At 32.6% G+C, this 16,645-nt stretch overlaps 1 protein-coding gene across 1 annotated transcript; it reads right to left on the reverse strand.

The window, feature by feature from the left end:
• Positions 1 to 14,048: 14,048 nt before the first annotated feature.
• Positions 14,049 to 15,167, reverse strand: LOC110021621. The gene has a single exon (XM_020720181.1). The coding sequence runs from the start codon at positions 14,772 to 14,774 to the stop codon at positions 14,187 to 14,189; it is 588 nt and encodes a 195-aa protein (XP_020575840.1). The 5' UTR covers positions 14,775 to 15,167; the 3' UTR covers positions 14,049 to 14,186.
• Positions 15,168 to 16,645: the final 1,478 nt, after the last annotated feature.

The following is a 16,645-nucleotide window of genomic DNA, read 5'->3' on the forward strand; positions in this document are numbered from 1 at the left end:
TATTATTATTATTATTATTATTATTATTATTATTACATGTTATTATTATCATTATTATATATATATATATATATATAATATCATATCATATAAATAACAATAAATTAAGAATAGCATATAAGTGGTAATAATAATGATATATAATATAATAATAACATTTAAGTAATAACACATACATGAAAAAAATAATAATATCATCAATAGTAGATAATAATAATATATAGATAATAATAGATTAGTAACAATAATATAAGTGATAATAATATTAATAATAAATTATATAGTAACAATAACGATAATAAATAACAACAATAATTTATATCATTAATAACAATAAATTAACAATAACATACATACATGAAGAGTAAATAAAATATAATAACACAATAATAATAAATAATAAATATAAATATAAACATAAATAGCAGTAATAAACCAATGATGATAAACTGGCAGCATTGTAAAGCAGGCTTGTAAGTTGGAAGTGTTAGTAATATGGGCGATGATGCAAAAGACATCTAGTGCTGAAAATTGGGATGTAGAATAGTACTATATCTCTTAACTCAATGACTTCATGAGGGTTCAGGCTTGGCGATACTATTCACCAATATTGGGTAAGAGGTTGCCCTTACTTTCTTATATTGTTGGTGGCTCTATCCCTACATTGAGGCTGGCTTGTGAACCGTCTAATTTACAAAATATACAATAATATAATAAAATCTTTTCTCGTGGAATAAATATTTTGGCTGCTACGTGAAAGCCAAATCTACCTTTATGCATGACAATCTGAGAATTTTGGGTATTATCTTTTATTTGTCCATTTGTTAATCACCTTGATTCGGCTAAGGGTTGCCCTCCTTTGATTATCTCGTTGGTAGTTTCTTCCCAGGGTTGGACTTTATAAGCATAGATGTTGATGATTGCCTATGAAAGTCTCTTGAGAATTATCAGGGCCATAGGTCATGAGTCTGAGCTCACCCTTAACTTAAATTCTTATACTCAGCTCTGGTCTTTTATATATAATTGCATTATTTTTTGAAACAACATCAGAGGTGGCATGTACGTGCTAGCACTTTCTCTTTTTACTGTAATTGGCTACATAGGTCTGCTTTATATGTTATACCTTTTGCTATTTACTGCACTTCTGACATGTGGAAAAGACCCCTAGGTTAGTGGATGTCAGACACATGCTTAGAATGGAAAACTGTAAAAATATGATCATTTTCTTATGAAAGCCTTAAGATAGATGACGTAGTACATATGTTTAGACGAGAACCCTGTAACATACGACATACAAAATAATTTGATGAAATGTTAAACAATTCTTAAGACCCTACAACAAAACATATTGACTCAACAATAGTAACAACAACAACAAACATCAACTCAAGTGTACCTACTAAAGTCAAAACAATAAAAACAAAGAACTGCTCAAGGTATGGTTTCTCTTTCCCCTCCTCCTTTCACAAAATGAGGCGACCACACAATCGAGCAGTGGACAACCTTCAAAGTGATCAAGAGAAGACAAAACATGAGGCGAAGCATGAACCTTAACTAAACTTTTGGTAGCCTTAAATAACATAAACTCTTAGGCCTTCGAGGTTGTTCGTCTAGTACACATAACTCCTCAAGCTATCTTTTAGGCGTTTGTGCGATTGCTCGTCTTGTGATATAAGCCCTAACTCTTTTTAGTACTCTGATGTTGTTCGTTCAGTTAAACATAAATCCTCCTATCTTCATAGGCTATTTGCATGATTGTATATTGTGCAACTATAAGGCCTAAATCTTAAATAAATGATAGGAGTAAACATAAAATAACATTACTTCCAAAATGTAAAGCCAACAATAGGATAGAAGTCATTGAGGCCCTCCTTAGTGTTCGTGATATCCCCCATCTTTTGCTCATTTGGCCTTCAAAATAACTGTTCTACATTGAGTCGTTCCCACTTGAATTTCTTTTGAGCAATTGTGAAAACTAAACTTTGAATTCTTGAAGACGAAACCCCAATCATATTTAAGAGTTTTCTGTAGTGATTTTAGTCGCTTGAGATATAATTAATTATAGGGGCTTGCACCTATATATGAATTAATAATCTATATAATCTAAACTCTATCTAATCTTTATATTAGGTAGGAGAATAATTATTCATAAAATTTACAGTCCAAATAAATATCACAAATTTCTTAGTTTAAATAGTTGAGTCTATTATCATGTGATACGCGCATCTTTCTATGTAATGTATTATTTATAGTATTGTGTTCAACTAATTAAACTATTAAATAAATGAGATCTATTTGGTCTCATTTTTTAAAATTAAAATTACATACATATTAAACAAATTATTTTTAAACCATTAGATCAATTTTGAAAAGTTGATCGATCACTCCATCGTGTTTTTCTTATGATATATCATACATTTGTTTACACAATAATCAATCTTCTCAGCTTTAAGCAATAACCTTGACACCAAATTTTTTTTCCTGTATAGATCTTCAAGGACTAAATTTTTAGGTGGATTAGTCTCTTTCAGCAGACTTGCAAACTAATTGAAGCACACTCGAGGTATGTTGTACTCTCTTTGATTTTCAACATTTTAAGAGCTACAGATAACTCAGAATGAGGCATGCAACCATCTCATAGTGGTCTTTGAAAAACATTCAATAAATCATAAAACATCTAAGCCTCGAAATTTGGTGTCTCTTCATGCTGCACTTAGCTCACATAATGATGTCTTGTTCCACCAAAGATCTTTTCTTCAAATATGCTTGAGTCAAATCCAGGATTATAACTCATCGAAGGAGCGAAGTTGAATTTTGTAGGATCAATCTCCTCGTGTGAAGTTCAAATCCAGTAATCAGGCTGAAATCCCCGATCGTATAGATCATATTTCACTTCGTCAAGTGTTAGGTGTTCTTGATTTTTGTATTTCAAACATGGACATCAAAACCTACCCTTAGATAATTAAATAGGTAGTTGAGAAGCATTTGTCACAATTTCATCGACAATGTTCAAAAACTCCTAGGTGATCCCTTTTCTTTTCGGATAAAGTTTGTTGTACATCCACGATCGCGAAGTATGAATATCCATGTGTACCTTCAAATATGAGAAAAATAAACACATTATAAAATGCATTCAGCTGAATTCATTGTATTTAATTCTTTTAGTAGATCTACTAGACGATTGGTAATAAAAGGTGATGAAATCTCACAATAATTAATGCATTTAAAAGGAGGGACCATTTTAGATAACTTTCAAGTATGAACATTAACAACAGACTTAGTGGCATACAAGTTTAGAGAGAACGTCATAGTGGATTGAGAATCAACGTTTGACCAATAATGATTCGACGGAAGTAACATTACTAAAATGTCAAATGCTCTGACTTGTAGTAGATTTAATTTTTAGATCTAATATTGTTTGTCATCATAGCTACACCAAACCTTGCACTAGGTTATTTCTTTCGCATTTTATTTTCCTCATGGAAAGCCAATCATAGCAATAAACATACTCGTCACTGTAAACCACATACTCGATTGATTGTACACCTTGAAATATATTCTTAGAAAGAGTTATTTCGTATGATGTAAGAGTTTTCATTACATACTCTAACGCGAAGTCTAATTTCCACTTTTAAAATAGAAAATCACTTTGAAACCTAAGTTGTCAGTTCTAAAATGAAGATTTACTTCGAAATCTCACCTGCATTGCCAAAATAAGAATTGTGGCAATGAAAAGTAGATATCAAAGTGAATTTTCATTTTGAAACTATCAAATTAGCTTTAAAAGTGAAATTTCATTTTTGAAGTGGAAATTAGACTTCTCAAAGGAGGAAATAGTGAATACTCTTTACATCATATGAAATATCTTTTTTTAAGAAAAATATTTCAAAGTGTGCAATCAATCGCATAAGGGGCTACGACAACGAGTATGATTAGTTCTATGATTGGCTTTACACTTGGAAACAAAATACAAAATAAATATGCTCGTGATAGAGTTTGAGTAGATGCATCTATATACAATATTAGGAGGAGATATCTTGAAGTCTAAATAAATTGACAGAATAACTTTTTCTTAATACGAAAAAACAATTATTGCTCGAAAATTCACTAATTTAAATTTGACTCGGATTTCTTAGAGCTGACAACAAAGCTTGAAATAAGAACTTTATCAGCCTATTGTGCCTGGTAGGGCTGTCGAAGATCGATAATTAACAAAAATTTATCAATATTTTATCTCTAATCTTGTTTGACACCATAACTATACCAACTCATTTATAAGTATATTTTTTTAACATTTTATCTACAAGTGCAAAGCCAGTGATCCGTATGGGGTTTGTGATTGGCTTTTCACTTGGAGACAAAATATGAACAAATATATCTATAAGCAGGTTGGTGTAGCTACAATAACATACACTAAAAGAGGGAGGCGCTTGAATCAATTACAAGTCCATGTTGGATCATTTAATGATCTTCGACAAAACTGACATGCTATGATTTTAAACAATCCAACTTCGAGCTGAGATGATGTGGGTTCTAACCAAACAACTCAAAATTTACTAATTAATCACATCCCCATTTATAGTATCATCACTTTAAAGTAGAGACACAAGATATCTAAAACCTTTACACCTTTAAAATAATTTGATCACCTGTAATTACAACTCTGTCACTAGAGCTACTACTACTAAAATTACATTTCAAGTATTCAGTTCTAGATCTACTCAAATGAAGGACTTTAGACTCTAATATCGGCCTTCATAATTTAAGTTTTTCCTAAACTCTTTCTCTAGTCATATCCACAAAAAAGATATCACCGGCAAAAAGCATACACGAAGGCGCATCCTCCTGTAAATTTCTAGTAAGAGCATCCATAAATAAAACAAAAACATATGTGTTGAAAGCTGATCCCAGATGTAATTAGGGATATATGTGTTGAAAGCTGATCCCAGATGTAATTAGGGTTGTTAACGATCCGATTTCGAGTCAATTAGGGGTTGCTCAAAATCAGCTAAAAAAATTTGATCCAAAATTTTGACTTATAGCTCGGAGTCAATTAGGGGTTGCTCAAAATCAGCTAAAAAATTTTGATCCAAAATTTTGACTTATAGCTCAGCTCATTTATTTCGATCCAATCTCGATCTGATCCAAGATTTGAATCAAATTTTTGAGTGATTAACAATCTTTGAGCTAAAACTACTAAATTTATAGTCATATGTTATCAACAATCTGATTTCAAGTCGAACTGGGGTCGGCTAAAAAAAAATTCGATCCAAAATTTTAGCACGCAGCTCAGCTCATTTCTTTTGATTCGAGCCAAAATTCGAATCAATTTTTGAGTGACCCTAGATGTAATCCAACTAAAATAGGAAGTTATTTGGCAAACCTCCTAGTTGATAAACCCTAAACCCTAAACTTTTTCTTCAAAGAAAATAAAAATAAAAATAAAAATGAAGATAACAAGTTACCTTCCTCAGTTGTTTCGGGAGTAGAAGAGTGGAAGGAGGAGAAAAATGGGAGTTTCCTGTCACTGTAAGTTGTGCTCCCGCTATAGCGTTCCCAACTAGCTCAAGGAGAGGTGAGGATATCGGGTGGAGAAGACGAGGGTTGTGAGAGAAATTAGGGCAAGACAGACAGGGAGGTGATATCGAATAGGATATAAGATTAGTTTTGATGGCCTATCAAATGCTTTAGTAGTGTCATTTGTTAAAATTATTACCGACAACCATTTCTAGTTCTTAATAATAAAATGCGTCAATTAAAACTCTGCTACATGGCGGGTTCAAAGATAACCAACACACTATAGCCATCAGATAATATTTGCTTATAATCGACAGGTTATTCCATCGGTTATGGTTAAAAAATGTCGGAAAACAAAATATTATTGATAAGCAAAGGTTTATGTTGTAGTTATGTCTTCGCAAATAATTAAGATCAAAATCCATTGTCAACCCACCGACAATTAGAACAATCTTTCCGAAGTGCAAAAAATCGTCAGTTTTTATGTTGGTTTTATCAATTTTTCTTGTAGTGGATGAGATTCTCTCCCTTCCCCCTAGCCCTCCCTTTATCCCACACACACAATCTCTCTCTCTCTCTCTCTCTCTCTCTCTCTCTCTCTCTCTCTCTCTCTCTCTCTCTCTCTCTCTCTCTCTCTCTCTCTCTCTCTCTCTCTCTCTCTCTCTCTCTCTCTCAAGGTTTTAGCGATTTAATGAGATTTTAAATCTAAAGTAGTAGTGACATGCTGATTGGTTATTCTTTTGAATTGAGAATAGATGAGAAAAAAATATGAACCGGTTCTTCAGTTTACAGTTGAACTATCGGTTAAACCGGTTTGAGTAGTTCTCATTCATAAACAGTTTCTTATGTGGTTCAGACTAGATTGGTTTCCGATTCACCATCAAATTGGCCGAAATGGTTGGTCTGGTTTGGTTTTCTAAACCTTGATAATTAAATAAAAATTAAACACACAAAAAATCTTGATTACAGGGCAGTGATATAAAAAAAATTAAGCATTTACCGACGTTGACTACGTCAAGGTAGAATGACATGCGATCCTAGGGTGTATCAATCTGACACCATTCTTGTTTGGTCATGGAGGCCATGATTAACTCCATGATTTTCAATATTTTTTCTCTATATTCTTGATATGTTGAGTGTCAATGAGCAAACAAAAATTACGAAAATATGAAGAGAAGAGTAAATAAAGAAGACACTCCTATTGATGATTCTTGAATTGACATTTATATTGTTGTGTAACCATAATATATAACCTCAGTTAGTTGTTGTATGATTTCAACACATCAATGTGAATCTCTTAGAAGATTAAAAGAGGGTGATTGTTCAAGAAATTAAGTAGGAGAAAAAATTGGAATAAGTCTTGATTATCCCTCATCGAGTAAGTTTTATATTATTATTATTTATAGTCTACATGAATGTTGTTACTAGTATCAAAATATTGGTGTATAGTACTTTCAGAGTGCACTAAAGAATGAATTTGTAACGTCTCTATACTAAAACCATTAATGGCAAGCATCATTGTATTAACATCTCTATTATTGTCACCATAAAATGGTTGTATGTAATAGGTTTTTCAGTCAATCAATTATCCCTTGCTATAATTAAATAAAAAAATATGTATGAAAACTTTCATAATATTATATACTTATTTATTTATTTTTTCTATAAGTACCATGTGATAGTAAGTTGTTGGAAGTTGTAACCCAACCTTAAGTAAATATAATAAGACCCAGGACTTGTATCAATCTAAGAAACGAGCTATTACACGACAATTATTATTTAGCATGACTATGGGATATATAACACAATCTAATCTCTGATTTTATATCCCTACTCTAAAATGATGGTGGTAAAGTCAATAAATGCCTGCCTTACCTTTATCGTCCACATGCTTGAAGTTTGGATCCATTGGCTCTGTGTCAATTTGTGGATATCCTCCAAATTTTATTTTAACACAATTTAGAATGTGCCACTCTACACGTTTCTAAGATACTGGTGGCTCTTATGCTCTCAAAACTCTAAAACACAAGATGCACACTAGTGCTTGAAGAAGAAATAGATCCTTCGAGTAAGGGGTCCAAATCAATAAAAGTAGAAATTTAGGAAAAAAAAATAAATGGGGTAAATATTTAAATACTTAATAATTGAATGTATTTATTTTACCTTACTATCTCTAAAAACCATCCAATTCATTATAATGAAATTTTAAACTATTTATCGGTACTCATCTCATTCTATGCTCATTCCACCTACATGTACTTTGAATTTTTTAAAAAATAAATAATAGTAAAATAAAGCTTCCATCTGATGAGATAATTATACCTAAACCTGAGTGTTTTATGTGATGTATCATTTAGTTAAGGCGCATGCAAGGTCAAACAACCAACAAATAGCCACTCCCAAGCTCAAACCTATAAGAGATGCAAACAACCAGCCATATTTCTTATAGTAGGTTATAATCTTTTTAGTTCTTTATATTGATGCAGCAGTACTATAGTTCCTAATAAGTATATAGAAAATATTTCTAGATTATCTAATAATCGTAGTTATGTAGATGTATTTTTGAGCCAGATGTATTCAACCTTAAAAGACAACAAATCATAAAAAGAATAAATGCACAGACAAATTGATGTAGCTCTAACTCTATGAGATTCATATAGGAATCCCTATAAAATATCCATCACAACCAACATCGTGGAACACAAGAATGTGCAAGTCCTTGTCCCATGGAAATCAACATTTGATATTAGAATTAGTAGGGTCATGACATAAAATTTAAAGAAATGGATGTGATTCAAGCAACTCATCATAATAATCAAGTCATGTTGGTCATCTTAAGCCATGTTCAACAATATTATGCTTAACTAGAGCATAATTATCTACTTCCACTCTTAAAATAATCTTGTAAAGTTATTTTCATTCTCTAATTTATTGGTGAAAAGTGTTCGTATTTGGTGATCATCGCTCTACTAAAGCAATTAACAAGTTATAGTCCACATGAATAAATCTTAGGTATTAGAAATTTATGATGCCTATAATTTGGAGTGCCTTAATAAATCATAGACACTCAATTGGCCAATGTTTGACCATTAGAAGGTAACTAGTAGCTTCCAATATTGTTCACAATTTAAGAAATTAATTTCACAAGTAAAAATATATTTAATTTGATAGGAATGATTAAAAAACATGATCATATATGGATGTGCAAACACTATGTGCACCAAACAAATGAGAAATGCTTATGTTGAATTTTTCCAATTAGATGATTTGATGTACTTCTTTCATTGGAAGTATCTTATTGTGACTCCCTTCTATTGACATTAGAGCTATCTTGAAAATGGAATGAAAAATAAAATTATAGAACATAATAGGAAGGTATTGTGTTGAGAGGTATTTATAGCCAGACTAATATTGAAGTGGTGGGTCAACCTAACAATTATTTTGGAGAGGAATTCAATGATCATTACTATAATTAATTATTATAGTTAATTAAAGATAATACATAATTAATTAGATATAATATGCTAATAATTACAATTATATTTAAACTTCACCCACATGTAAAATAAATATAGATAACCATCAACATATCACTTGTCATAATGTTTCACAACACCCATTAGTGGCTGAAGTAGCGGGCTGACCTAATAATTATTCTAGAGAGGAATCCAATGTTCATTAACATGAAAACTCATAACTAATTAAATATAATACATAAATAATTAGATATACCCTAGCATTATCTAATAATAATTTTAATTAAATTTAACTTCACCCATCACTTGCAACATACATGAGGCCCAATTAATGCACCACTCATCATGGTATTTCATATCACCCACCAATGACAGAAGTAGTGGGACAACCTAATAATTATTTTGGAAAGAAATCCAATAGTCTTTGCTACCAAGAATCATAATTAATTAAATCTAATACATGATAAATTAACATTATCTACTAATAATTACAATTAAATTTGAACTTCACCCATCACATGCAACAGACATGGGGCCCCACCAACGTACGAATGAATCAATACACATTGGAAAGAATTTTATGCTTATGAAGTACTTTTATATAAGGTTTTATGCATGACATGTGATAGATTTACATTTTTTAACTTTCAGTTCATGGTTTGCTAGTAGTAATACTTTTGAAGAGCAAGTGAGATGGGGAAGAAGGCTAATTTGTATTGTAATATTGTGGTGAGCTAAGGGCTACGGAAAATTTTATGTCTGCTATCATTATATGACCAGAACATGGTTTGCTAGTAGTAATACTTTTGAAGAGTAAGTGAGATGGGGAAGAAGGCTAATCTGTATTGTAATATTTTGGTGAGCTAAGGGCTACCGAAAATTTTATGTCTGCTATCATTATATGACCAGAATACTACAAGAATATCATCATAATATAACAAGAATGCAATCATAATATTACAAGAATACTACCATAATATCACCAGAATATTCTCAAAATATCATCATAATACCAGAAAAATATCACCAAAATATCATTATAATATCACTAGAATACCACAAGAATATCACACGAATACCAACAAAATATCATCATAATACCACCAAAATGCAATCAGAATATCACAAGAATACTACCAGAATACCACGGGGTGATCCTCAGGTCGGGTCAACGGGGCGATCCTCAGGTCGGATCAAGTGAAAAAAATGACTTTTTTTTTTTCATATTTTGTTTAATTCACAAAAACTCAATCCAATCACTTCACAAATAACACTATATTATTGAAGTCCGCTGGTACGTACTAATGATCCAATCTTGAAGCAGCCTTCAACCGTTCAGTAAATTCTCAACTGTGTGTGGATAAGGCTGTATTTTTCTAAACAAAAATATATCATTATTTTATCAAAAAAAAAATTAAATCATTAATAAACAATTAACATAACTATATAAAATTTAAAAAAAAATCATAAAAAAATTCAAGCGAAGAAAAGTGCTTGTCCAACATTCATTGCAGGCTAACTATTCTTCGTTTTTAGAGCACAGAAAATTATGTACTTGATTTCTAATATACTGATCTTCATCCTTTAATTTTTCTATTATTGCTTCTAATTTTTAACCAGCTGCATAACAATTTGAGTAACATATTTAAATGAACCCTTGAATTATTTAAATTAACTAAAATGTTCAATTTAGTTCCTTGATTTTCAAATTAAATTCAAACTATTCTATTAACTCCTCAAATTTATTCCAAAATAATTCATTAGAGAGCCTATTATAGATCATATTAAGAAATTAAAGAACTAAATTTAACACGTCAAATAATTAGAATTAAAATAACTCCATATAAATAGTTCAGATATCATTTTTATTTTTATTTTTATCATTTTTCTAATTTTAAATTTCATCTATAAATAATACATTATATATATATATATATATATAAAATGTCGCATTCCTTGTCCAGTTGATAGGTAAGGTCACTGTGAGTCCTCTCTGGCAAGGGTTCAACCCTTACTGTGGTGCGTGGGGGGTTGAACTTTAGGCAGATGGCGCGGGCTCTAATCATGTGGCCGGATTGCGCATGGAAAATCGATATTTGACAGAATATCGATTTCCTTTAATATATATATATATAACTTTGAATATCTTTATAAATATCCCCACAAACAATAAAAAATATGCCTAGTTATTTATGTTCATGCTTAACTTCATAAATAAATAGAAAGAGTATCATCTCACAAATATCTTTATTACTAAGAACTTCAATTATTAAAAACCAAAAACAAAACTCTATCCCACTGAGTGGGGTCGGCTAAATGAATTCTTTTTCTCTCCACTGTGTCCTATTGAGAGTCAAATTTTCATTTAATTCTAATAAAATACTAAAATTCAAATTCGGGTTTTATTTGTCTTTCAAAAAATTAAGTGTGAAACTAAAAAAAAATTAATGTAAATGAAATTCAATTATAAGACGGATAATGGCATAAATCTATCAATATATTGGATATGAACATGATTTCAACATAAGTAACATTACATAAACTAGCCATGCCATAACAAATTAGCCTTCTAAATCTATATTTTTTTCCAGTAGTAAAACTGGCTGGAAAAGTAAAGTATTAGCAATGAAACCAAATTTGTGTATGTGAAATTATGATTAAGCCTAACAGGCACATTTACATAAAAATGAACAACCTATGACATTCAACAAAGAGTATCAAGTTAAGAACTAGACACAGCATTAAAAAGACAGCTTATACCATTCAAATCTTAGATGCTGCCATTGATTTTAGTTTGTAAATCATTTTACATCAAAAATTCATATAATCCAACTAACATAACACGAGGAAGAAGAGAACCTCCATCATATCAGTCAAACAAGAACAGTGTCCACCAAACAACTAAATTGTTCATCACACAAGAGCAGAGTTTGTATCATTCTTTCGAACAGAAAGCATGTTTTAGAAAGAAACATAATTACAAAGTGATGATTTTATTTTACTCATTTTTTGGGCAAAAATGAAATCAAGGCATTAGAGAAATGTTGAAGGATTTTATTGAGTATAAAATTCTTGTTGATTTCTACTTGCATCCAACCAAATGACTGAATCCAATAAAAACATCATTTTTCAAAAAATGTTTTGTAACTTAATGAGAGCTAATAGCTCATTTCACTGCTTGTATTTAAATATGTAAATAAAGTGATGATCGTATGTTTACACATTTCGAAAGCAAAAAAAGAAATCACCAATTTGAAGGGATTCACTCATGTTGAATGCAAAAAATGAAATAACCAATTTGAAGGGATTTTGAGGAGCTATATAATATTTAAAATCAGTGTCTGTCTCTAACAACAACAAATCAAATTATGAATATGAAAAATTTCATGTTCTCAAAAATAATATCAAGCAACTAAATGAGCCCTTAGAGCTGATGCTATTTACCACTTGCAGCGATTGCTCTTGCAAATCTGCAATTATACGTTTTGTAAACAGGGTTTGTTTGGGATCACTTTTATTTTCTGTTTTTATTTTTGCTTTTATTTTAAAAACATTTCAAAACACCAAAAAGTTGTTTCGAGTATTTTTAAAAACAACTAACCATGTTATAACATACCAAACATATTTCATTTCAAGTAAAAACATAAACAAAACAAAAAATAAGAAGTGATCCCAAACGGACCCTTAACCATTTTGCGGAGTTCACGAGTATGCTCATGTCTGCTAGCAGCAGAAGATGCCACATTTAAAGTTATATCTTATTAAGTTCTATAAGCTAAACCATTTTGAAGTTCCTGGGGTGTGTGCTGAATTTAAATGAAAGCAAAGACTTGTCCTTCAATTGCAGCTGAATTTTCATGATCTTCTTTGGTTGGAAGGGATTAGGGGATTATACGTGTTAGATCTCTAATTTGTGTCAGCCTAAAATATAGAAGTAATCCACAAAAGAAAAATGAGGAGTAGGTGGAGAAGACAGAAAGAATATGAGGGAGGATGAAGGATTTTTGTATGGTAATATTTCAGACAACTAGAAGACCATCCATGTCAATGCCATAGCTTTCTCATATCTTTTCCATTTGGATTATGTGCTATTAAATATTTGACTTATACGAAGGTAAATATGAAAGTTTATATGTGAGATATGTAGATACATAAGAATTGTGTGCTATGTATGCATATGCCCCAATTTACATAAGTAAAACACAATTCTTATGCATTTACAAATCTCACACCTAAACTACTAGATTTACATACATAGTATTTTGGTGCTTTAAACCTATGCATCAAATGAGTATTTGACTATAAAAAAATAGCAATAGTGCTATTTTTTTTATGTAAAATTAAAGAATTGAGTGCTATGTGTGTAAAAATGAAAGTTTAGATTTAAGATATTTACACATAAGGATTATGTGTTATGTACGTAAACACCCTTATTTTCATGCTTAGCAAGCAATTCTTATGAATTTACATATATAACACCAAAACTTCCAATTTGACATACATATCATTTTGGTTCTTTAAACCTATCCATATTTGATTTTAAAAAAGTGCTAATAGTGCTATTTTTGATGTGATAAAAAATTCAGTGCTATATGTGTAAATATGAAAGTTTAGGTGTGAGATATGTAAATGCATATAAATTGTTTGCTATGTATGAAATGCCCCAATTGACATATGTAGCGCACAACTTACATACATAGCACACAACTCTTATGTTTACATATTTCACACCTAAACTTCCATATTTACATGCATAGCATTTTGGTGCTTTAATCCTATGCATGAAGAGGTGTATTTGACATTAAAAAAAAGTGGAAATAATGCTATTTTTGTTATGATATTAAAGAATTGATTGTTATGTGTCTAAATGTAAAGGTTTAGGTGTTAGATAAGCAAATACATAAGAATTGTGTGCTATGTATGTAAATGCCCCTTGAATTAAAAACATATATAGATCATCCTAGAGAACTCCATGATTGGCCTCCCGATGAACTCCCCATCCCAACAAGTAGTTAAACAGGTCAAAACCATATAGAATTTATAGAAAATGAACCATGCAAGAACAAAAGATCTCCTTTTAATAATCAAAATAAAAATACAAACAATGCATACCCTATCAGTAGCCAAAAGCACTGTCCAGGCACATATCAAAACAAACATTTAATAGTTGATTGAAGCATTAACACAAATACCTCAGCTCCACTTTCGCATATTGCTCCATGGAAACTTGCTCGCCTCCTCCTTCCCCGCTTCACGTTCTCTACCTCTCCTCCTACCCCTCTGCCCTAAATCGCCGTCCTTCCTAGAAGCAGGATACCTCCTTCGGTCCGAAAGCTCCTTGCGCTCTCGCCGCTCAGGATCATCTAGCCAGTGAGATCTCCCTTCATTGCCCTTACTCTCCTCCACAACGGAAGACTTCCGTGACCTAGCCATGGAGACCTGAGCAATCCGATCACGTTCCTCTTTGATCCATGGTATAGGGAAGAGGTTTGGATTCAAGGAGAGCGGAGAGCGAAGGGTGACGTAGGCCTTCTTGTAATCGGGCTTAGCAGCGAGAAAAGGCCCGCGTTTTTTCTTCTTGCCTTCCATGTTGAGGGTGCGTACGTCTTCTATCTCGAAGCCATATAGGGATTCGAGAACGCGCCGGATCTCGATCTTCGTGGCTGAAGGTATCGTCTTCAGCGCAATCTCACGAATGGATTCGAAGGGTGGTGAGGGCATAAGAAGCTTGATCGGTAGGTTGGCGAAGTGAACTACGCGGCGGCCCAATCTGCTTCCCATCCTTCTCTGTTTCTCGATGGCTCAGAGCTCGTCTCACTGGTTTCTCTGCAATAGGGCAGCGCTTCCAGTGGCGATCTGCCGGCTTAGGGCTCTTGTTTGGGAAAACCCCAATAATAAAAAAAAAGGACTTTTACTTAACTGACCCTTAAAACTTTTCATATTACAACAACCATTTTCCGTTGTCCCCTTGCCAGTTCTGCGTCTCCCACCCCGTCCGACGCCATTAACATCTTCTCACCATTAAGAGGGGATGAAGTACAGAGAAAGATCAATTTTTTTTTCTTCAAAGATATGCTGAAATGATAAATATCCCATATTTTTAGTCTGCCTCAAGAAAACAGGCCCTCTGCCGAACCTTTTGAAACTTCTTTTTTTATAACTCTTCCTGAAATATTGAACCAGGAGCTCTTCCTGAAATATTGAACTCGATGACGGAGAAGGAATGACGCATGTCCGTTTCGATGGGATGGACTTATAACAACTGGAATTCGGAGGAATTCTTATTGCGGCTGCAGAGAAGATGGATCTCTTTCCCCTTCATTTCAATGACTTCGATTCTCATGTAGTAGGCGTTAATTTTGGCTTGAGATGATGCTTCTTTGTACTGTAATTTTGTACAGCCTGTGTAGGTAAAAAAAGGTGAGAACTTTCTTTTTCGAAATCTAGAAAAACAAGTGAGGATGGAGGAAGGTTTCAAGAAATAAAGAAAGACACGCAGAGAGGGAGAGAGAGGAGGCATAGCAACATTATTGGTGTGTGATTGGGTGCAGACTAGGATGCTAGCAAACTGGTAAGGGCCAAGGATGGGTAATTAATATGTAAACAATTGAGTTTGGGTGTGTAATATAAAATATGATAGGTTTTAGATGATAGATATATAAAAAACCCTAATTATAAGATATGGGAAGGTTTTCATATATACATATCAAACAACTGTACATATGCATTAAAGAAGGTGTATTCATTTTTTTTTTTAATGAATAGAAAAAGATAAGATGGCATGTATGTCAAAATTAAAGTTTAGGTGTTAGATATGTATATGCAAAATAATTCCATGCGTAAATGAAAAAAAGTATCAACATAAATTTCAAAGAGATCTAATGACACAGGAAGGGCAAGACATGTCAAAGAAGAGCCCACCAATATGAGACACAGAAGCTCAAATGTCTGATTAGGTGTAACATACCTAGAGTCAGATGTTATAAAAGCAACTAGATAACTTGAGTCGAGCGACTCGAGGTAATCCGAGCCTAGCACCATGATGAACTTAACCCAAGGAAAGGGACAATACTTCAAATCTCATAGTTATATATGTGATTATCAACGGTCTCCCAAAGTATCATCAAGAACAAACTAGACAATTCCTAGCCATCTCACAAGATCTCTTCACCTAAAGGCAGGTTGCATATTGGATTACGGCGATTCACCCTCTACCCAACAACCTAGTTTCGCTCTGCCGATAAGGGTTCCTAAACAGGGATCGAGGACTGACGACCGTATTAGGCCAATCGTTCTACTGACTTAGCTGATTAGATTGGCCTTGCAAACCTTCAGCCAGTAGAAGACCAGCCGACCTGCAACTTCAACAACATAGTTGGTCGGTACTCCTACCAAACACGGCTAACCGACAAGCCTCTCTACCTTAACTGACCAGCAAAACCTATCCATGAGCTTGCTAGTCTACCAAGCTGAGCCCTAAAGTCATCTCTTTGTATGCCCATGTATTCAAAATACCTATAATAATCTATATGACCCCCATTAAAGTAAGAGCACAAATATAATTGGGCATACCATGCCTCCTTCCTCAATAAATAGGAGATCACTCTATAAAGGAGTTACACAATCTAAGCCAATAAAGTCGGGAAAGGTCA

Source organism: Phalaenopsis equestris, unplaced genomic scaffold, assembly GCF_001263595.1.
Source record: "Phalaenopsis equestris unplaced genomic scaffold, ASM126359v1 Scaffold000136, whole genome shotgun sequence".
Lineage (NCBI taxonomy): Eukaryota > Viridiplantae > Streptophyta > Magnoliopsida > Asparagales > Orchidaceae > Phalaenopsis > Phalaenopsis equestris.

What these genes read in the sequence shown, in the direction of transcription:
- LOC110021621 (XM_020720181.1), bottom strand. Translation starts at nt 14,774, where the DNA reads ATGGGAAGCAGATTGGGCCGCCGCGTAGTTCACTTCGCCAACCTACCG.